Here is a 22120-nt window from a genome sequence, read left to right as displayed (position 1 = left end):
CCAAGATTGTTCCACAGACAACACCCACCCAAAGCTCGAGCCCCCCTGACACCTCCCCCGCCCGCTTCGCCCCGAGATTCACATTCGCGTAAAGGAAGTTAAGTGGGGCTAGAACGACGCCCCCTCCCCCTAATCCCCGGCTCCTCCCCTAATCCCCCCTCTCGCCCAGCTGCCTGGTCCCCACGCCCGGCTGCCACGCAGCCAGTCCTCCTGCCCTTCTTTGGGCTGCCGGCTTCACTCCTCGGCAATACGCATGTGCAAAACTCTGCCTCCTGGCCATCCCTCAGCCGGCAGGGGCGGGGCGATGGGCGGGACCACGTGTCTTGCGCACGCTCGGGACATGCGCAGTGCGGGGGCTGAGGCGCCAGACGTCGACTTGGAAGTTCCGGGGAGGCAGCGCATGCGCCAGTGTACGCGTTGCCGGCGAAGAGGGGAGCCTCCGGACTCGGAAATTTGAATACCACTAGCATGGAGTGCGACCTCATGGAGACTGACATCTTGGAGTCGCTGGAAGACCTAGGGTAAGAGTACCAGAGAGCACGGGTCTGCCGGTCCCCACACGGCCGGTCCCCCCGGGCACACCTCTTTGAGTCCCAGGCGGAGACACCTGGCTCTCCACGCCGCACCCCGCGGCGCCTGGCTGTCGCCTCCCCTCAGGCTCCGGGACCCCAATGCCACGTCTACGGTCTGCCCAACTCGGTCAGGGCCCTCCACATGCGACGCCCCTGGGCCTGCCCTGTGCTCCCTGCAGCCGAGTTACCCGCGGTGTTTGTCCGTCCAGCGTGTCATTGTCTGGGCACCGGGTTCTCGCCAGCCCCCTCTCTCTGAGCGTCTCTCCCTGCTCCCCATCCTTCGGCTGGACCCCCCTCACTTTAGAGGTTGCCAAAGTTGCTTCCCGGGTTTCCTGCTTGTCCTCCAAACGCCCTGTAGTGAGCCCCTCTACTCCTACCCCACCCCATTTGTCTCGGAAAATCTTTGCCCAGTCATCTCTGCAGGCACCCGGTCTTCCCGAAGCCACATGTCTTTGCGCCGCATCCGTCCCGCTAGCTCGCCCGCTCGCTGGGCACCTCACCTGCCGCCACCTCCGTGGGAACCACGGGCAGTTTCTCCGGCCTCGGACACTCCTTTGAGCCATTGCTAGCCCTTACTGACCCTTAGGGTCGTCTTCACTCGCCACATCCCTGCCTGTTTGTGGTGTCTATTGTCTCCCCTCCTGACAGCTAACTAACCCTAAGTCGTCTTACCTAGAAGTTGGAAATAAGGCTTCTTATCTCACTGGGTTACCCAGATCAGAATACTCTATATTAAAACTTGAAAACTCAGAACCTCTTGGGATAAATGTGGTTTCAGAAACAAATCGTATGATTAAATATTTGGCTATAGGTACAGTGTCAATTTTTTTTTTTTTTTTTTTTTTTTTACAGATTTAGGTAGCTGTATTAATAAAGAAACAGTCCTTTATCCAAACCTTCCCCTAGGCTTTTGGATCACGTGGAAACCATTTGAGGGAAACTGTGTTCTTTAAGAAAGGACACTGTGAGGGTTCCCCAAGGCTGTCCCCTTAAGTAACTTGCTGACCTGGTAGAAATTTTTAGGAAAGGAAGCGGCAGTGCTTATCACCTTTCTTTGTCAAAGTGAATTACCATTGTTGTTCTTTTTTTTTTTTTTTAATGAATATTCCAAACTTTAGCGGGGCTTATAGAGTATAAGTAAAAGCGGTTCAGCAAAATGGACTGTTTTGGTAGACATCTGAAAGGAAATTGCATGCTCACACATGAAGCCATTCATTCAGTGAACATTTGTTGAGAAACACTTGTTCTGTGGCAGTGCTGGGCTGAGCATGGATGGGTACAGAGAAGTTCACACTATGGGAATATGCTGTGAGGAAGGTCCCTTTACTGCCAAAGGAAATCAAGTCCTAGAAGCTTCTAAGAAGTGGCCCTTAAGAGTAGTGTTGAAAGTTGTTGGATGAGAGGACAAGGTAGACCTTACGTAAATGCAGTCATTCTGCATGGGAAGAGGTCACCTAACAATTGGTGATGGATGTTTCTTCCCATTATTGTTCTTTTACCTTCTTTTAACTGTTCTCATGGGGACTATAAAAGTAGTAATTGTAACCCAATATTTAGTTAGGATGGGTTGTAATGTAAACGGTGGGATTTTTCTGAAAACGTTGCTATAAATTTTAACCATAACTATTTAGTTGGGTGGCATTCAGTCATTAAAATTTAGTCTTAATTGATGGATGTGTACTTTTAAAGGATTCACTGAGAAATACTAGAATTAAATGACTATCTTTTATCTCTAATTTGGCACACAGTAGGAATTCAGTAACTACTTGTAAAATAAAAGAGCAAAATCTAAAAGTGAAACACAAGGAGAAGTTTCTAGGCCTAGTCTCTTTACTCCAGTGTCTAATATGTGCTTTTAAATCTAGATGCCAGAGATCTATAACCTCATTTTGTGTAACACTTTTTCCATTCCATTCAATGTATACACATATAATTGTATTTTAAAAGGACCAAGTATTGTAATTTCTCTAACATTTCTATACCACTAAACATCAAATGATCTCAAGCATACTTAATATATTACCTTTAATAGCAAGGATTTTATTAATATTTTCTTAACAAGAAGATAAAATAATCTTCTGAAGAATATATATTTTAAAATTCCTTTGAGAATGACAAAATCTTTTATTATAGCTATATCCTAGATTGGGGTTCGTTATTACTATTGCCTTTTATGAATGTTTGAACATTAAGTAATTTTTTTAAATTACATTTGAATCAGTTGCAAAGGATTAGGTTTCACTTGTACCAATTCACCCAAACATCAACTTGCCAGCAATTATTAAATTAAACTTGACATTTCTCTGGTACTAGCAGGTCTTACTGGTCTTAACCGTCATTAAATATAGAAAAAGGAAATAAATGATTAATTGGAAAGTTTTTGCTTTTAAAGAAAGTCATTAAAACCCTAACCTAATTGATTTCTGGAAAAATCTCAAGAAAAAATAACCTAAGTTATATTTCTAAACTAGTAAAATATAGTATAATTAGCTATCACTTATTAATCTGGTTTTAATACTCAGTTCAGTTAGAGTAAGAAAATAAATCTATATACAGTAAGGGCTTTCAGTAAGTGTGTAGAAGTAGACATAAATATTCACCTATATTTTGAAGGGATGAAATGCAGTTACCATTTAGCTTATTTTTCTAATGGTTTCATATAGTTCAAGTTTTTATATTTGTAAGTTTAGAAACTGGTCATAAGATCTTTTTTAAACTATCAATTATAGAAATAATACATAAATATATTGCATCTGTAATATATTAGGTGTGATTCTGTATTCTTCTGAAGTGTGATTTCTTAACTCGCCAGTTACAAGGGTCCATTGTTAGAAGATGGCGCTCTGTCTCAGGCGGTCTCTGCTGGAGCCAGTTCCCCTGAGTTTACCAAACTCTGTGCTTGGCTGGTGTCTGAATTAAGAGTGCTCTGTAAACTGGAAGAAAATGTGCAAGCAACTAACAGTAAGTAAAGATCAGTTCTAGGTGCAAAATATAACAAATAAAATTTGGGTATTGTCAATTGAACATTATCAGTACTAAAGCTAAAATTTCAAGTTCTTTGTAAATATAAAAAAAAATTGTAAAGCAACAGAATACTCTGCCACCATTGTTTTTAGAGAAAAGTGATTCAGAAGTTGAAAAAACCAAAATATAGTCATGCAACTGTTATGGAAGGTGAAAAGACCCCATTACTAAGATACAAAAAAATGGAGAGAAATATAGCATATATGAACTTTCCATTCTTTGTAAAACTTGACTTGTGAGATCTTAAATTGGTGGTAGCACTAGAAATTAGGATATTTTTCTTTTTGTACTACCAGATTCTAGAAGTACGTATAGCATGTAAAGTAAATACTCTGTAATTATTATATGTAGGGAGAAAGAGAACACTTTATTAAGTTTTCTGTATAATATATCACTAGCTATACCAAAATCAAATCCAACACCATCAGATTTATGGCATTGAGAGCTGTTTTATATTTGCCAATTTTGTTACGGTTTTAGCAATGACAACTACTGTTTTGTTGATTCTGCAAAAGAGCTGTACAAAGGCTTAGAACCTGACACTCCACCATCTGGTTTCCCTCCTACCATAGGTAAACCTATAATATAATAGACAAAAGAAAAATGCCCACCTGTTAATCCACTCTTATAGAGAACTATATACAAAAGCCCATTTTCTTTTTCACAGAATTCCATTGTGAAGAGCTCACTCTTTTATGTTTAATATATTTAATGTGTACATAGTAATTGCACTTAATTCTAATTTAAATTTTTTTTTTCCCTTCATTGATTTTGAGAGAAAAAGGGAGAGGGATAGAGAGAGAGAAAGAGCGATGAGAGAGAAACATCATCAGTCCGCTGCCTCCTGCATGCCTCCCTTACTGGGAATCTAGCCCACAACCTGGGCATGTGCCCTGACTGGGAATCAAACCAGTGACCTCCTGGTTCATGGGTCAGCGTTCAACCGCTGAGCCATACTGAGTGGGCCCAATTCTAATTTTTAAAGAGAGTATAATACAATAGTAATGATAGCAGCAGCTTACATTTATTGAGTACTTATTATGTTCTGAGTACTTTACTTATATTAACTCACTTAAACCTCAGGGCAGTCCTAGGTTTTATTACTCTCTTATACATTAAACAAGGAAACACAATGAGGTTAAAGACATCACCTGAGAGGTCACACAACCAGTAAGGGATAAAGCCAGGATTCAATCCCAGCAGTCAAATTTGGGAGCCATTACTCTTAACATTGCCTCTTAACCTAACATTACAGAGATTGTAAGAACTTCTGAACAAACACCTGTGCTATATGGTAACTGTTTATAACCTGATCCCTTTTGTTCATATGAAAACACTTTATAGAAGCCAACACGTAAAACAGGTAAAGTGTAGCTGTTGAAGTTGAGAGGGAGTACTCTTAGGACAACTCTCTTCTCATTATCCCAGCTGCCTCTAAAGGAGGGCTGTGCAACTCTGGACCTCACAGAACACAGTTTGCAAAACATTGATAATACAGTCTTCCCATTTTATAGATGAGAAAAAGGTCTCAGGTCAAGTGACTGTCAAAGTTTGTTAATTTTTGCCCCTCTCTGATATTGAATAGAGAGCCATCAAAATAGTAAAGAATAAAAGAGCATTGTTTTTCCTGGGTTCACCCAGTATACTCTATACTTTGCATGTTATAGGAATACAGAACTACAAGTCATGTTCACTACCTTCACACTTAGTCTAGAAACTAGAAATATCTGGCGCAATTGAAACCATTGTATATTAGTAGTAATTACATGCTTCACTTTGTGGTTCACAGTGGGAGGAAATCAGTTAGTGCCATAGTACTTGGGTAAGGTTTCATCAAGGAGCAAGACCACTGGACTTTGATGGATAGGTGGGATTTGATAGAGGAGAGGAGGGTAGAGGGCATATCCATCATGGGGAATAACTGAAATGAAGGCACAGATGTGGAAATTAGACGGACCTATGGCATTGAGGAGACTAGCCTGGCACAAATAGAGGAAATATTTGTTGAAGTAGCAGATAACTATTACAAACATAATCGGGAAGGGCAAAGCAGAGGCTGTGAAAAATCTTTAAAGACAGAAAATTTTGCCCTAGTCGGTTTGGCTCAGTGGATAGAGCGTCAGCCAGTGGACGGAAGGGTCCCGGGTTCAATTCCTGCGAAGGGCACGTTATCTTGGTTGCAGGCTCCTCCCCACCCCGTGCCCTGGTTGGGCTCATGCAGGAGGCAATCATTCGATGTGTTTCTCTCACATAGATGTTTCTCTGTCTTTCCCGCTCTCTTCCACTCTGTCTAAAAAATCAGTGGAAAATATCCTCGGGTAAGGATTAAAAAAAAAGAAAGAAAAAATTGATTAGATGAGGTAGAGATTAGCCATTAAAGATTCTTAAATAAGGGAATAACCTAATGAAAGTATTTAAGGAAGAAAATTGTCAGTGGTGTGAGAAAGGATGAATTAGAAGAAAAAGGAACTTTTGTTAGGAAAATGTTATTAAAATTTCAATTTATATATGTGTGTAAGCTAATGGGGAAAACATTTTTATTAAATAAGACGATTTTAATTCTTAAAAGGCCCGAATGAAGCTGAAGAATTCCAACTTGAGGTGAGTGGGCTACTAGGGGAGATGAACTGTCCGTATCCTTCACTGACATCTGGGGATGTGACCAAGCGCCTTCTCGTTCAGAAGAACTGCCTCCTTTTGCTCAGTAAGTTCATGGCTACTAGAATGTAGCTTTTATTTTCTATTTATGTTTTCCAAGACAATAAACTAGTTGTTACTGTTTTGTTTTATTATGGATTTAATTCAGAATACTTATTTTAAAGAAAACTTGATTACATTTCCGGCTTAGAAGCTCTTGGGTCTGTGCGCAGGCAGCAGAGTTGTTTTGTAATTGCTACTCATTTATCGTTGTGCTTCACCTACTGTGACCAGAGGTAGTGCTGGAGTGTTGTTCAATGTGTGATCATTAAACCTGAGCGTTCTAGACTGGAAGCACTTTTTAAAATAGACTGGGAAAACAGTGTGGGAATAATGAAGTTTTTTGTTTTTTAAATTAAAATATTTTGTCTTGTTGATGTTTCGTTGTGGTTGGGTAATTGGTTAAGGGTGTTGGTTTTGTTTGCAAATGTAAAATTTTCAATAGTATTTGCTTTGTTCCTGTATTTACTCATCATTGTGGGAAATAAATTATTATAAAAAGTTATTTCCTTCCATGTTTTGTCTATACTAATTACTCTTTCTCTCTTCACCCTGAAGAACAGTAAGTAGACTCACAAATTTTGCTGTCTTAAATTCTCCAATAAATTCAGTGAATAGTCTTAACTCAGAATTGTTCTAGAATTCTGAAACACATTAGATTAAGCTTTGGTTAGCTGAGTAGTACAGTCCTTACTATGACAAACACAAATAAGAGTATTTTTTAAATATTTGTCTTTACAACCGTATTACGTTTTCTAGAAAATGCTACAACTCTAATTTTGAAGGTACAATTAAAAAAAAAAAAAAAGTATTCATAGCCATTATACTTAACACTAATTATTCCAGAATCATCTTTTTAAAATATGTAATGTTTCATGAATTTGCATGTCATCCTTGCACAGGAGCCATGCTAATCCCCGTGTTGTTCCAATTTTAGTATATGTGCTGCCGAAGTGAGCACCGGAATCACTTTCTTAACTTCCCCTTTGCCAGATGATTGTCACTGGGGGGATATGCCCTTAAGATTAGATACTGCTTTAGGTACTGATATTGCTGCAGTAGTTCTTGTGCATGCATGCAGTAACCTTCAGATCGTATAATTTCTGTAACTGGCTCAGCCACAGTGTGCTCAGTGATTTTCTTTGGCAGCACTGCTTATCTTTACCAACACCTAGTATTTGGCACTTAGACTATGTTATCTTACATAGCAGGACAACAGCTGTGTGGAAAGGTTAGTAATAACCCTGAGTAGCTAATTCTTCCAAAGAGCTCAGAGTTTGGCCTTTTTAGTGCTGATATTTATGAAAACCACTTTGAATATAAATCTTTATAAAATACCTTTAACTCTTTCCTCTTTCTTAAGCAGACTGCACAGAACATGATCATTTTGGGTCAATACTAATAGGCTCTTTTAATGTGCTATCACCTCAAAAGCTTTTCAAGAATATGCAGCTGTTTGTTCAACTGAATGACTGAGTCAGCAAAAGTTTACTCTGCTCTTTGTGTTCTTCACACATACACACTACTCACCTCCCTCCTGATCTTTGCTTTTGCTGTTTCCGCTTTTCTAAAATGTTCCCCCCGTTTGTTTTCTCTTTCATGCTAATGTTTATGTACCTGTACTCATTCTCTACTTGCTCCATATGAACATTTTGTGTCTTTCCCAAGTATCAGTTGTCACATCTTGATGCTATAATTTGACTGACTTCTTCCAGCACCCTTACCTTACTGATGTGAATCTTTTAATACGTTGTGTTTTGAGGGGTAAAAAATAAACTAACCTCATTGGAATTGTTAGTAAAATAAGTCTTCGAATGAGTGGCTGAAAAACTCTCCTGTGTCAGATTAAGAACTATTTTAGCCGTTCATTGGCCTTTCTGGTTGTCAGAACATTTCCCTTAGGTAAAATAAGTCATTTCTAAGTTTCTAATAGGTGAAAAACGATTCCTCTTTTTATGCATTTATTATTTATTCCGCACTAGATTGTCAGTAGAGGTAATCTTTTTTTGTTTGTTTTGCATTAAATATCCAGTCAGTGCCTTTCCTAGTACTTTGAACACACCAGCTACAGTTAATGCTTTTTGATGGTAATTGTATTGGGGAACTAATTTTGTGAATACCTGTGCTACGTTGTCCTCAATTTAGAGAACAAATTGATTAAATCATATAATATATGATTTTCTAGAACAAGGGTTGGCAAACTCTTTCTTAAAGGTCCAGGTAATAAACATTTTCAGCTTTGAGGACCACAAGATCTCTGTCACAACTCTGAACTGTGCTGCTATATAGCGTGTAAGCAGCTGCAGGCGATACAGAAACAGATGAACGTGGCAGTGTTCCAGTAACACCTTATTTATAAAAATTGATTATTTTCATGACAGTGGGGAGTTTTATTGTTTTGATCTTTTAACTCAGACAATTTGCTGTATGGAACATGTTAAGATTTGATCAAACCCATTTAGAATTGCCTTTCCAGAAACTCAGGTGTATATATTGTTCTAGAATAGGAGTTGGCAGCTTTTCAGAAATGATCTGCCAAAATTATGACCCCTCTACTGCTAGCATTACACCTTGGGTATAGGACATAAGATATTCAGGCTGATCATTCTTCTGTCCTCCTAAACTTAAGAGCCCAGAAAATGGCCTTTTTCAAAACCAACTTCCTCATATTGTCAAGAGGTTCTCATTTGGTCACATTCCTGAAATCCTGAAATCCACATGATTACTAATTGTTTTATAAAAATGTAAATGTCCTTAGGAAGGTTAAAGGAGTAAGATTGAATATTTGTATCTTCACCTTAATTACCTGAAGCAGATTGCAGCCCTCATTATCCATGACTGAAATCAACACACACGGGATGATACTGATACAAAAGGACTCTGCCAAGAAAGGATTTGAAAGTGTTGTTGTTTTCACAGGAGGGGATGAGAAAGAGGAAAGTAGGGGGAAGGGAATACTGAGAAGAATATAGATGGAAGAGGGGGGTTTATTTTGAACAGCCAGAGCATGACATTAGGCTACTGGACACCGTAAGAAAGGAACTTTTGGGAGTTTAGTGCCTTCCCCCTTCTCCTGTACATTAAACTCTGACTACTTAAAAATGTTGTTTTATGCCAATTCTAAACAGACTTCCTAAGTATTGGATGGTTAGAGGAACATATAATTATACTAGAGGCCCAGTGCACGACATTCGTACACTGGAGGCAAGGGGGGGCATCCCTCAGCCCGGCCTGCACCCTCTTGCAGTCCGGGACCCCTCGGCGGACATCCCCCGAGGGGTCCTTAGGCCTGCCACTGCTCTGCTCACCAGGTGGCAGTGGCGGGAGCCTCTCTGGCCTCCGAGGCAGCACTAAGGAGCAGCAAGCCCAGCTTCTGGCTGAGCAGCGCTCCCCCTGTGGGAGCGCACTGACCACCAGGGGGCAGCTCCTGCATTGAGCTTCTGCCCCGGTGGTCTGTGCATGTCATTAGTGACCAGTTGTTCCACCATTCAGTCGATTTGCATATTAGCCTTTTATTATATAGAATCACTGGTGCATGTCAGTGGTGAGAAGTCCACCTTTTGCAAATTTGTCAACAGATGCCAACCCCTGTTCTGTAGGTTTCTTAATAGCAGAATGCAAGAATCCAGATTTTTAGATGTCAGCTACCTTGATCTTTTGGTTTCAAAGAAGAATCACTTATTTTTAAATTAGCCTTTAAATATATATTGATTAAATACCTGTGTTACAGACTCAGTTTATATGCTATGTCACTTGAGGTAAAAATGGTTTTCCTTTCTTGTTTTTCTCCATTCTTGCAGCTTTAAAAGTTACATATCATTAGGTCTATAGAGTTGTGACTCCAGACTTATGACTATTAACTGTAGCTGTATCTCATTTTGAAATCTTATTTTGTTTACTTCAGCATACCTCATCTCAGAACTAGAAGCTGCCAGAATGCTCTGTGTGAATACTCCTCCAAAAAAAGCTCAAGAAGGAGGCGGTAGTGAGGTCTTTCAAGAGTTGAAAGGCATATGTATTGCTCTAGGAATGTCCAAACCTCCAGCCAATATAACTATGTTCCAATTCTTCAGCGGGATTGAAAAAAAAGTAAGACCTTTAGTACCAGATTGTAGTGTATTAAAGGCATAGTCCTACATTTGTTTGAAATGAAGCAAGTTAATTTCTCTTAATGGGAACCTAATGTGCATATTATTAAGTAATTGTTACTAAATGAGTTTTGGGTTTTAAATCCTAGAAGCCTTAAAGAGAAATCAGTATTTTAGTGTGTTTTTTTTAACATGTTAGCATGTTTCTTTTTCAAAAAGGAAACTTGACACTTGGATTTATAAGCTGAAATAAGCTAGATATAATGTAAAAAGAATTAAGTCCTTTAAAAATTATTTTATAATTGAACTTTAATGCAATTAAGTTTTAAAGTCTTTATTATTAAATGTTACCACCCTGCCCATTGACTGGATAGAAAAGGATGTTAACGTTCTTGGTTTTTAATCCACTCACTTCGAGTTTTACAAAGTTTCAATTGGCAATTTAGATTTGACTGCTAACATAATCTAGTATGTGAAAATAATTTATGCCACACATTATCAACCATGAAGAGGTTTTAAAAAATGAGTAAAAGAGAATGATATTTGTTATAGCAGAGTTACTCTCTGTATGCATATCTGTTGGACTCTAAGAATTGGTACATTAGCATTATGGGGCAGATGTACACCATGATGCACAAATCTGGCTGAACTCTACAGGGGAGCAGCAGTGTATCCATAGTCCCTATTTTTCTGTGTGTTCATTCATTCCTTCAGGAAATACCCATTCAGTGCCTCCCGTTGTCAGGCACTGGTGTAGGTGCAGTGAAGGAATCATGCTTCCATAGGCACATGAGGAGTGGGCCAGTGAGTGTCTTTATTGTGTGGGTCTTGTACATTTCAAAACATCCTCCACCTTTCCCTCTGTCAGGAATCTTCTTTTGATGGCAAGATATGATGGGACTTAGGAAGATGAGGAGGATATGTGTTACTTTTACATTTGTTTATTCATTCATTTATGTTTTTTGTGTCAGTTAAAGGAAACATTAGCAAAAGTTCCACCTAATCATGTGGGAAAGCCTTTATTGAAGAAGTCATTGGGACCGGCCCACTGGGTGAGTAGTGATCATCTATGGAGTGAATTTGCAAGGAATCATCCAGCTATCTTATGATATTTATGTTGACACCTACAGTGGGTGCTTTTGAAGTTATTTTTTCTAATATGTAGTTTCCTAGATGGACATCCTTAGCATCATTTATGAATCATAAAGATTTGTGCAGCAAGTAATTTTATTTGTTTAAGATTAGAAACACTTATCATAATTTGTAAATATTTCATGCAGCCAATTAAAATGAATAGAAGTTCAGTATGATGCATGTTTCTAATCGCCAAATGGGTTGCCTTCAAGTCAAAAACTTCATTGGGTTGAGCTTCACACAGTGGATTATAGGAAAGCTAAATCATAATTTTGTACTGTACATATCTGTTATGTTTTGAGACATTATTTTGCATATCGTTTCCTTAATTTATTATAACTTTTATTATATTTATTGAATAACTATTTTGTGCTAATTGCTGGGATTCAGGTATGAATGAAACAGACACAGTTTCTGCCCTTTTGGAACAAGGGTCAAGCAGATTAAAATTCTAACTTTTTTTTTTTTAATAAGGAAAATTCTAACTTCTTAAAAATGTTTTGTTTTGTTTTTTCAGGAAAAGATAGAAGCAATTAACCAAGCCATAGCCAATGAATATGAAGTTCGGAGGAAGCTGCTAATAAAACGTTTGGATGTCACTGTCCAGTCTTTTGGTTGGTCTGACCGAGCTAAGGTACACATTAAATAATTTAAAAGAGCAGCGTATTTATAGACTTGATCCTTAAGCATTCCTAGTACAGTTTAGATACAGTGGAGACAACAAGAGAAATACATAGGAAACACACAGAGGAACCTTTCTTTTCAATATTATTCAGCAAACCCTGTATGTTATAGACCCTACTTGAAGTACTCATGTGAGAGAAATGGAGTGTCTGAAAATTACTAAAATAATAACTTTTAAAATTATTTTACTATACTTTGACAGTTTAATTTCATTGGATTTAGAAAGACCAAATATTATGATCTATAGAATTGGAGAATATGACTTATTTTAGCTTAAATGAGATAATCCAGTTAAAGGTCTTGGTCATTCAACAGTAGATATTTATTAAATACCTGTTATATGATCAGTAAGTGAGAATTAATGGACACGATTAATTTAACCTTAAAACCCTGAAATGGAACTAAATTGTGAATTTTTGTGGAGGTTGGTCCAAATGTTAGAATGAGATGTTCCCTTAATAGTACATTCAATTTTTTAAAATATATTTTTATTGATTTTAGAGAGGGAGAGCGAGAGAGAGAAAGAAAAATCAATGATGAGAGAGAATCATTGATCGGCTGCCTCATGCACGCCCCCCACTGGGGATCAAACCCGCAACGCAGGCATGTGCCCTGACCAAGAATCAAACCATGACCTCCTAGTTCATAGATCAACGCTCAACCACTGAGCCATGCTAGCTGGGCAATGCATTCATATTTAAAAATAGATTTTTCTCTGAATTTTAGTGAATTGACTCAGTAAGTGTTTTTATTTAGTTCTCCAATAATCTTGCTAATATGTTAGTTTCGCAAAAATCTTGAAACCTTAGCAAAGTCCTTTTTGACTGAATTGTAGGGGTAGATATCTATTTGGTTATGGCATTTTAGTATTGGAAGGGGGTCTTAGAGATCAGTCTTAATTCCCTTCATTTTGCAACTAAAAAAGATGGCAACCTAGATAAACGGAAGACTTTGCCTACTATTTCATAGCAAGTCAATAGTACCAGGAGTAAATTGTTCTCTTCTGTGATTGCTGTTTAAGAAATGCAAGTCCTTCCTTAAATTATCTTTGATAAAAGTAATCATTTCACCCTCAGATAGTAGATATAATTTAAAGAAATAAATAATCTACAACTTTCAGCTAGAGGAACATATGATGATTGATGAAAGTGCACTGACTGAGACATTGATACCGTGGTTCTAGTCTTGGCTAGCCATCAGTGGACTTGACAGTGGGCACCCTGATACTCTGAGCTTCCGTGTACTCTCCTCATTTTTTACATTTTTAAAGTGCTGGGTTTAATCTAGGTGATATTTAAGATTCTGTTGAACTGTAATACAAAATATATTGAGGATAAGGAAGGCCTATACAAATTATTTAACTTGCACAAATCTATTTTTTCATTTAATGGAATTTATGTACTGACACCTCATTTCGAAACTTCGTTTTAAATTACTTTGTAGAAATTATTTTAATATGCACAAAGTGAACTTTTATTTCATATGAGATAAAATTTATGCACTTACATCTCACTTTGAAATTGCATTTTAAATCAGTTTTATTTGAAACATAAAACCATTTTCTCAAAGGTACTTGTTTCCATACAGCAAACATTGATTGAGTACTTATTTAGGTACAATAGTGACTCTAAGAAAAATAAATATAAGATATTCAGGAAACATTCCCCAGACAAACTATGGAATGACAATTTTTTAATCCTTTTCATTATTAAATCTTTAAAAATAAAAGTCACAGATCATCTTTGTCTTAACTACAATAGCTGTTTGCATTTTTAGTGTATTTCTTTGCTCATGTTTAATCATGGTAAATTACCTTTTTACATTCTATTTTGTTACGTAATGTAATCCAAACATTTACCATCAATATTTTGAGTACCTGCATATAACCAAAAGGCATACCAAATATTTTTGTTCTTGTGCTGACTTGCTGTGTGTGTATTGTAGTTGTAGCTATTGCTTCTATAATTTAATAGATAGGAATTGTTGCTGTCGCCCAAAATTTAGGTTACTCTAATTTGCATATATTGAAAATGTTTTATATTTGTTTGAACTTAAATTCTCTTGTGTGAATTTTGTCTTTATATATTTTATTTGTCTTTTGTGGTCTTGTGTTTGAAATAGATTGATTTGTCTCTCTCCTTAGATCTAACAACCTTAATCATTACTTACACTTCTACTAATGGTTAATATAGACCCTTTGTCCTTATTTGTTATTTATACCAGGGGAAAGTATTAAATAGGGGGGGGGGGTCACTTTTGTAAGAAATGTATCATGTTATTGTGTTAGCATAATTAGTACAAATTAGTCACAGCTAACATTTTTTTATCTCAAAATAAGCAAAGATGGGAATATTAAAAAGCAAATATCTGCGACCAATGGCAGGGGTGACCTTCACAGTCCAAAATCGCCCCTCTACCCCCTGGGTACCTCTTCTTCTTTACCCCCAAAATATACACAATCATTTCTTGCTGTACTGTAATAGAGTTCTTGACTAGGTAGGAGCAATGGTGAGTATATAACTTTTCCCCTTCCATCTAGAGCCTCGGAAATATTTACCAGACGTTTTGGAAATCTTTTAACTTATTGAATATGAGTGTTTATATTCATTTTGAAAACTGACATTTTCTTTGAACATTTTCTTTCAACAGAGTCACACAGAGAAATTAGCAAAGGTTTACCAGCCGAAACGTTCGATCTTATCTTCTAAAAGTACTATTTCTGTTGCTCACCTTTTGGCTGCAAGACAAGACTTGTCAAAGATTCTAAGGACAAGCAGTGGTTCTATAAGAGAAAAGTCTGCCTGTGCCATCAATAAGGTGATTAGAGAACCTTTATCTTTCTTTCCAATACAGGTATTTCTGTTTACAAAATAAAATGGTTTAAAATGCCCTTCTTCTCCCGCAGGTGTTGATGGGCAGGGTGCCTGACAGAGGCGGTAGACCCAATGAAATTGAGCCTCCGCCCCCAGAGATGCCACCGTGGCAGAAAAGGCAGGATGGCCCCCAGCAGCAAGCAGGAGGCCGAGGCGGAGGGAGAGGTGGTTATGAACATTCCTCATACGGAGGACGAGGAGGTCATGAACAAGGAGGGAGAGGTGGACGTGGTGGCTACGACCGCGGTGGCTACGACCACGGTGGCCGAGGGGGAGGAAGAGGAAATAAACACCAAGGAGGCTGGACAGATGGAGGGAGTGGAGGAGGAGGTGGCTACCAAGATGGTGGTTATCGAGATTCGGGCTTCCAGCCAGGTGGCTACCATGGTGGCCACGGCGGTGGCTATCAAGGTGGTGGTTACGGTGGCTTCCAAACAACTACTTACACAGCAAGTGGATACCAGGGTGGTGGATACCAGCAGGACAATAGATACCAAGATGGTGGGCACCATGGTGATCGAGGCAGTGGGCGTGGAGGGAGAGGTGGGCGTGGAGGCCGAGGCGGACGCGGAGGCCAGGGAGGAGGTTGGGGAGGAAGGGGAAGCCAGAATTATCACCAAGGGGGACAGTTTGAACAGCACTTCCAGCACGGAGGCTATCAGTATAATCACTCTGGATTTGGACAAGGAAGACATTACACTAGTTGAGGCTACAGAACCTACATTTTGCTAGAGCTCAAGTAATAGAAACTTAGTTTAAGAATCCTGAGTCCAGGATGGATTTTGAATGCGAGACCACAGGTGGCAGGCAGATTCCTGCCTGGCACAAGCATCTGTAGGTCTTCATTCAATTCTGTTGGTGTTTTTTTTTTTTTTAATGGACTTACATAATGCTGTTTATTTGAGAAACACGTACAACATCGCTCCTTTGTATGAAGAATTTTTTTAAAGGTAATTCAAATTGCCTTTAATTGACCAGTAGACTAATTCCACAGTCAGAACATGCATACTTTTTTGAAGAAATTACTTGAATAAGTAGTTTTAAATATACAGTTTTGAAAATGAGGGTTCTCCTGGATTTTTTTAGATTTACAACTAGGAAACCTTCCTCATATTAACAACCCATTTATATGCGTTTTCCTTATACTTTCCTAATGTCTGTTTTTCAAGCACAGTTTCCACCCTGGTTGGCTTTTTATTTGGAGAGGTTATGCCACATTTGCTTCCTGATAGAACTTTTAGGTCAGTTCCTATTAACTGAGCTCTTCTGCAGATAGCACATTCAGTAGCCTTATCCTCTTGATGGAATATTATGCCACAAGCGGAACTCAGAAAACCTTGAACGCGGCCAAAATCCGTCAAGATTATTAAAGCAAACTAAGTTGTGAGTCTATGGTACAGGTAGGCGTTTAGTGAAGTATAGCAACTCAAACTGACCTGCATTCATTCAAAACAAGTTCCTCCTTCAACCCTATTTTTACTTGAAATCTGCTAGAAGAAACAGCAAACTGAAATTTGTTTTATGCACGAGTTAATACCACTGGCTCAGCAAATACAATTTAGTTTGCTTTGGGCAGGAGACTTTTTTTTTGTAACATAAGAAATGCACTACAGAGAAAGAGGACAGATTTTTGCTTAGTGCAGGAGGCCCTTTATTATTGCTGCAGAAAACAAAAGCCTGGCTGAGCTGATGTTTTACATTCTCCTTTACTGAAATCTACACGACGCTTCTTGCTGGGTTTTTGTATACTTAAACATTGTCAAGCTGTGAAAGAAAATGGCTGGAGGTGTGCTTTGTGTGAAAGGTGAGCAATAAAGTATCTACGTTCTCTGTGGTGTTTGAGTTTTGTTTTAGCTACTTTTTAAAAGGAATTATTCTGCATAATTGCTTAAAGCTTATGAACCTATGTCAGCCGCCCTTCTCCACTCTCCACCTCCCACCCTCACCCCCGGAGATTCCTGAGTGTTCTCTTAAAACATAATTTGTAGTGAAAGATAATGTTTATCCTAGAACCTTAAATAAATCGAAAAATAGCTGTTTCCAAACCGACCTTTTACTATGTTATAGCTAGAAAATGTCATTACTCATATGTGGCCACTGGGTGTAGCTGTTGCTACACAGTGTATTAGGCACAGGTAAATTATAGCCCCATCTTTTAGGGATTTTGTTTTATATTCTCCATTCTTCCTAAGAATGAGGGACATTTTTCTTAAAAGGAATGGATTAAAAATATAAATATATGTTTGTAAAAAAGAGAAATAGTATTTCCTGTTTCTACTAAATTGGTTTTTTTAGAGTAAGGAATCAACTTGTCTTGCCATTAAAATTATTCTATTTGCTGTTGAGATAAGCACATTACTTTGATAGCTTAAAACCATTTTTGAAAGTCTCCCTTGATCTTTTGTTAACTTTATCTGTTCATTAGATTTTTTGGCTAACTAAGTTCTGTCTTTAAAAGTTTTAAGTTTTGGTCTCTGTGCTGTTATAATAAGATAATTAGGAGTTTCTTTTTTAAAAAATACATTTTCATTGATTTCAGAGAGGGGGAGAGAGTATCATTGATCAGCTGCCTCCTGCATGCCCCCTACTGGGGATCAAACCTGCAACCTGGACATGTGCCCTTGACCGGAAACGAACCCAAGACCATTTAGTCTGCAGGCCAATGCTCTGTCCACTAAACCAGTGGTCGGCAAACTGCAGCTCTCGAGCCTCGGTTTGCCGCTCTGTGGACTATAGTGAGTTTGCCGACCACTGCGTAAGGCATTATCCTTACCCAGAAGTTTTGACTTCAGGTTAAAGACATCAGTACATTATTAAAATGTTTTGTGTTTTTCCCTAAGGCAGTGGTCGGCAAACTCATTAGTCAACAGAGCGGCAAACCGAGGCTCCTGCACCAAGCCAAACCGGCTAGGGCAGGAGTTTCTTATTAAAAATAAGATTGTCAAGGTTTCGTATCTTAAAATATTACATTTAGTATTTTCCTTAATCTGTTTTACCTAGCCTCAGAATATACCTAATGACTGTGTTGCATTCTTTTGAAATATAATTTCATTTTTATGGTTAATAGATTGCTCTTCAAATATGAGCATATTAGAAAGTAAATGATACATTTCTCCATGATGATTCTAAAATTTTCATTTTCTGCTTCAAACTAGAATTTTTTCACATGAAACCATAAAGAAATTGCCTTTTAGTTTCTCTTTGTAGATTTCATTCTCTAGAAATAGGCTATTTCAAACCACCAGTTTTGTTATATTAAAATAATAAAGTTACTAGATTTCTTAATAGAGCAAGTATGTTGATCTTACATTCTTAACCTTAACTTGTAGTAAATAATGAATAGGGTATGTGGGAATTCTTTGGAGAAACAAAAATTAGGAGGAAATTTTTTACCTAAAATTTCAAAATATTGTCTCTCGAACAGATTGAGACAAACAGTACCTTTTGTTAGTGCTTTGTTTCCTCCCTATACCAGGAACTAGAATGGGATGTCAACACTATGAAAATTGTCAAAGATATGGCACTGTCATGTTCATTTCTTGCTCTAGATCCAAAAATGGAGCTAGTGTCCATCTGTGGGCACAAAATAAATTCCTGCTGAGGGAAAGAAAGCATTTGAAGTCATTTCTATATATATACTTAACTATTTTCCCACTGCCCAATTCACTTATACATAACTAGAGGCCTAGTGCATGAAATTTGTGCACTGGGGACGGGGTGGGGGGGGGGGGGGGGGGGGGGGGCGAGTGCCTCAGCCCAGCCTGCACCCTCTCGCAGTCCGGGAGCCCTCAGAGGATGTCTGACAGCAGTCCTTAGCACTGCCGCAGAGGCGGGAGAGACTCCTGCCACCACCACTGCGCTGGCCAGCCGTTAGGCTTCTGGCTGAGGGGCACTCACCCTGTGGGAGCACACTGACCACGAGGGGGCAGCTCCTGCGTTGAGCGTTCCACCGTTGGGTCGATTTGCATATTAGCCTTTTATTATATAGGATCTTATACTTCAATGTTTTTTTTTTTTATTTTTTTAGGTTTTGCACATTCTACCTTTCTGGATACTTTGCCTTTTGAAAGTTTAGGTTTAGCTAAATAGAAAAATAGCATTCATCACTAAATAAAGTTATATAAAACTTTCTGCTGCTTGTCTTTTTCTCTTGTTCTTCACTAATGTGATTCTAATCCCTAGAAATGTTCACTTTGTTCACTGCATTTCCACATTTCAAGAATCACTGACTGAAGCAGGTATGCACGCCAGTGTTTGGACTCATTCACCGTTTAGTTGCCTGCAAAGTCATGTTGCTAAAAAGTGTTGCATAAACATAACTGTTGGCATGAGAACTTCCACAGTACACCATTCACTGCCCATGACGTATCAATGAAAAAGTTTGGAATTGGAGGGAAATTTTCAAAAAAGTATTACAATGACCAGTATGTGTTACATTGTGCTACACTTTCTTCAAGAAGAAAAAGGCCTGCAGTTCAGTTCAGTTCAATAAACACTGGGGTGCCTGCCACAGTCCGGCACTGTGGTGGGCATTTGAAGCACAAAGGTAAGTTGGGCAGTCCCGGCCTTGGGAATGTCCAGTGGCAGATGCAGAAACGGAAGCTTGTACTAGACTATGGTTTTAAAAATGGAAGACCCCAGAGTATTAGAATGGCACAGTTTTCAGTATTGCTGACATGAGGTGAGGTGGAAATTGGCAGGAAAAGTTGGAAAGGGTGCAGGTGCCAGGTAACAGAGGGTTCTACATACCTTTCTAAATTTAGTGTTACTTGGACCTAGTTTGTGGACCTTAGTATGCCAAGGCATGGACAGATCATGGATTCTGTATAAATCATTGGCTAAAGAGTAGAGAATGGACTTAAGGCAGGGGGCAAAGATTGGAATGAGAAACACAGCTTAAACTGTAGAATAGGGATGGGGAAGGGACAATTCAGGAAATAAGAGTTAACCCTTTGTACTCGCTTTTTTCTCGATTCCTTTATTCTACTCGGGATTTAATTCTTTAAATACCCCAGATTTTACAAAGCGCGGCAGTAGAATAAAAAACTGGAGTTTCTTTTCATACAAACTTATTTATTTGGATTTTTTTATATTTCAAATTATTGATACATTCAAAGAGTAATATTAATCTCTATAATTTTTCATGGTGTGGTATTTTTTGAAACATTCACCCACATGAAGACCTGGTTTACATTCACATGTTTTGCAAATATAAATCATATCTCTTCTTCCTCCTTTGATTTTTCTGTTAGAACAAACAACACAATCTTTGTGTTTTTTGTTAGGGTGAGGTGTGATTATATGGAGCTTTCCATCTAAACGTTGCTCTAAGTTAGTGGATAATAATCTACCCCTGGAAGTTAGTGTACCATCTCTGAATTCTCCAACAAGATCATGTACTAGTTTCCTAATAAATTTCACATGCGTTATCGGTTTTTCATTTTTTCTTTTTTGGCATCAGTTGAGACGGCATTTACATTTTACTTGTCCTTTCATGCTAATGAAAACAAGAAAAGATACTGGAAAAATAGACAAAAGTCCCCCTTCCCCCCGCGGTGAAACTACGTGTCGAGTGTGGCTCGACATATGAGCTGCTACCGATGCTAACCGTGTCGAGTCACACTCGACATCCTAGTGCAAAAGGTTAAGACCACCACACTTATTCATTGGCATAAGAATAAGAAATTTAGTATGACTCTGAGTTTCTTCGTTTTGTAATTGGGTGGCAATAACATTAATTGTAACCAAATTTAGGAGAAGGGGGAGAGGTGTGGAGGGACTGAATGGTTACAACCTATCAAAAATTTATTTTTATCTAGCAATCAGTATCAATGCTATTTTTGAATGAGGCATTTACAAGATGATTGAGATCAGATTTTCTTGGGGAAAGGTATGAAAAGTACTGTCAAGTCTTCTGAGCAGATACATTTACTCCCAGTTGTACATAGCTCCCAGCACCTAATCAAGGCCTTCGCTAACACCATCTCTAAGGTCTTTGCTCCTAAGCCCTTAGGCGCTTCAGAATCCTTTATCTCAATAGAGACCAGTTCACATGGGATAGAAGACCAGTCATAAGTCAGCTACACTAAGGTGGAACTAAGAGAAATCTGTTTCATTCTAACTTATTCTCAATTATCAGAAACTAATGACAAGCAGAAAGTCAATCCCAACCTAAAAGATGAGTGAGGGCTATTTTAGTACATACACATTTTTTTATGTACTAGAGGCCCAGTGCATGAAATTCATGCTCAGGTGGGGTCCCTAGGCCTGGCCAGCAATCAGGGCCAATCAGGTTCCCCCCTCACCCTTTTCCCTTGCTGCCCACGTCCACCGCCACCGACCCCCAGTTCCCCATCCCAGCCTGGGGACCCGGCCCTGATTGGGCGATCAGGGCCTGCTGGCCGGGGGTAGGGACAGGGAGGTTGGCTGGCAAGCCCCATTGGCAATCGAGCCTGTGGGTTGGGGGCAGCTCCTGCGTTGAGCGTCTGCCCCCTGGTGGTCAGTGTGTGTCATAGTGACCGGTCATTCTGTCATAACTTTCACTTAGGCTTTTATATATAGAGATATTTTATTGATTTCAGAGATGAAGGGAGAGAGGGAGATAGAAATATCAATAATGAGAATCACCAAACAGCATGCCCCACCCTGGGGATTAAGCCTGCAACCCAGGCATATGCTCTGACCAGGAATCAAATCGTGACCTCCTGGTTCAAAGGTCAACGCTCAACCACTGAGCCCATGCCAGCTGGGCTTAGTATCTGATTTACAATATGATGAAATATAACGGCTTTAAGTCTTGTGATACTGTTCTCTATCAATTAACTTCTTACCCAGATATTTTAGTGCTTACTACAGAAAACAAAGGAATAGTGTGTTTTCCTTAGAGGAACGTACTCTGTAACGAATACTAAGGATTCATTTATAATACCAGGACTCAGAACTTGGGTGCATGAGCTACGCGACCTTGAGCAAGTTATTTAGCCTAGCTCTGTGGTCGGCAAACTGCGGCTCGCGAGCCACGTGCGCCTCTTTGGCCCCTTGAGTGTGG

General features: G+C 38.9%; 1 protein-coding gene and 1 non-coding gene across 3 annotated transcripts; one reads left to right on the top strand and one right to left on the bottom strand.

Annotated features, from left to right (window-relative positions):
• Nucleotides 1-381: 381 nt before the first annotated feature.
• FAM98A (family with sequence similarity 98 member A) lies at nucleotides 382-16902 on the top strand. 2 transcript variants are annotated; one of them, XM_008162248.3, is made up of 8 exons: nucleotides 382-521; nucleotides 3385-3533; nucleotides 6166-6300; nucleotides 10198-10382; nucleotides 11353-11433; nucleotides 12033-12149; nucleotides 14849-15016; nucleotides 15105-16902. In XM_008162248.3, the coding sequence occupies exons 1-8, from the start codon at nucleotides 469-471 to the stop codon at nucleotides 15777-15779; spliced, it is 1563 nt and encodes a 520-aa protein (XP_008160470.1). In that variant the 5' UTR covers nucleotides 382-468; the 3' UTR covers nucleotides 15780-16902. The 2 variants fall into 2 exon arrangements, with proteins under 2 accessions (XP_008160470.1, XP_054584241.1); XM_054728266.1 differs by lacking the exon at nucleotides 3385-3533 and having other exon boundaries at nucleotides 461-521.
• LOC114230373 (U6 spliceosomal RNA) lies at nucleotides 7151-7254 on the bottom strand. Its single transcript, XR_003616269.2, has one exon. It is a non-coding gene; the product is annotated as a U6 spliceosomal RNA (small nuclear RNA).
• Nucleotides 16903-22120: the final 5218 nt, after the last annotated feature.

The sequence above is a fragment of the Eptesicus fuscus genome, chromosome 16 (assembly GCF_027574615.1).
Source record: "Eptesicus fuscus isolate TK198812 chromosome 16, DD_ASM_mEF_20220401, whole genome shotgun sequence".
NCBI classification, from domain to species: domain Eukaryota; kingdom Metazoa; phylum Chordata; class Mammalia; order Chiroptera; family Vespertilionidae; genus Eptesicus; species Eptesicus fuscus.
Note: the sequence above shows the minus strand (reverse complement) of the source record. Positions and strands in the feature narration are given on the sequence as shown.

Coding starts and splice junctions, on each gene's coding strand:
- FAM98A (XM_008162248.3), top strand. CDS start 469: ATGGAGTGCGACCTCATGGAGACTGACATCTTGGAGTCGCTGGAAGAC. Junction 522..3,384: donor GAGTCGCTGGAAGACCTAGG/GTAAGAGTACCA, acceptor TTAACTCGCCAG/TTACAAGGGTCCATTGTTAG. Junction 15,017..15,104: donor CTGCCTGTGCCATCAATAAG/GTGATTAGAGAA, acceptor CTTCTCCCGCAG/GTGTTGATGGGCAGGGTGCC.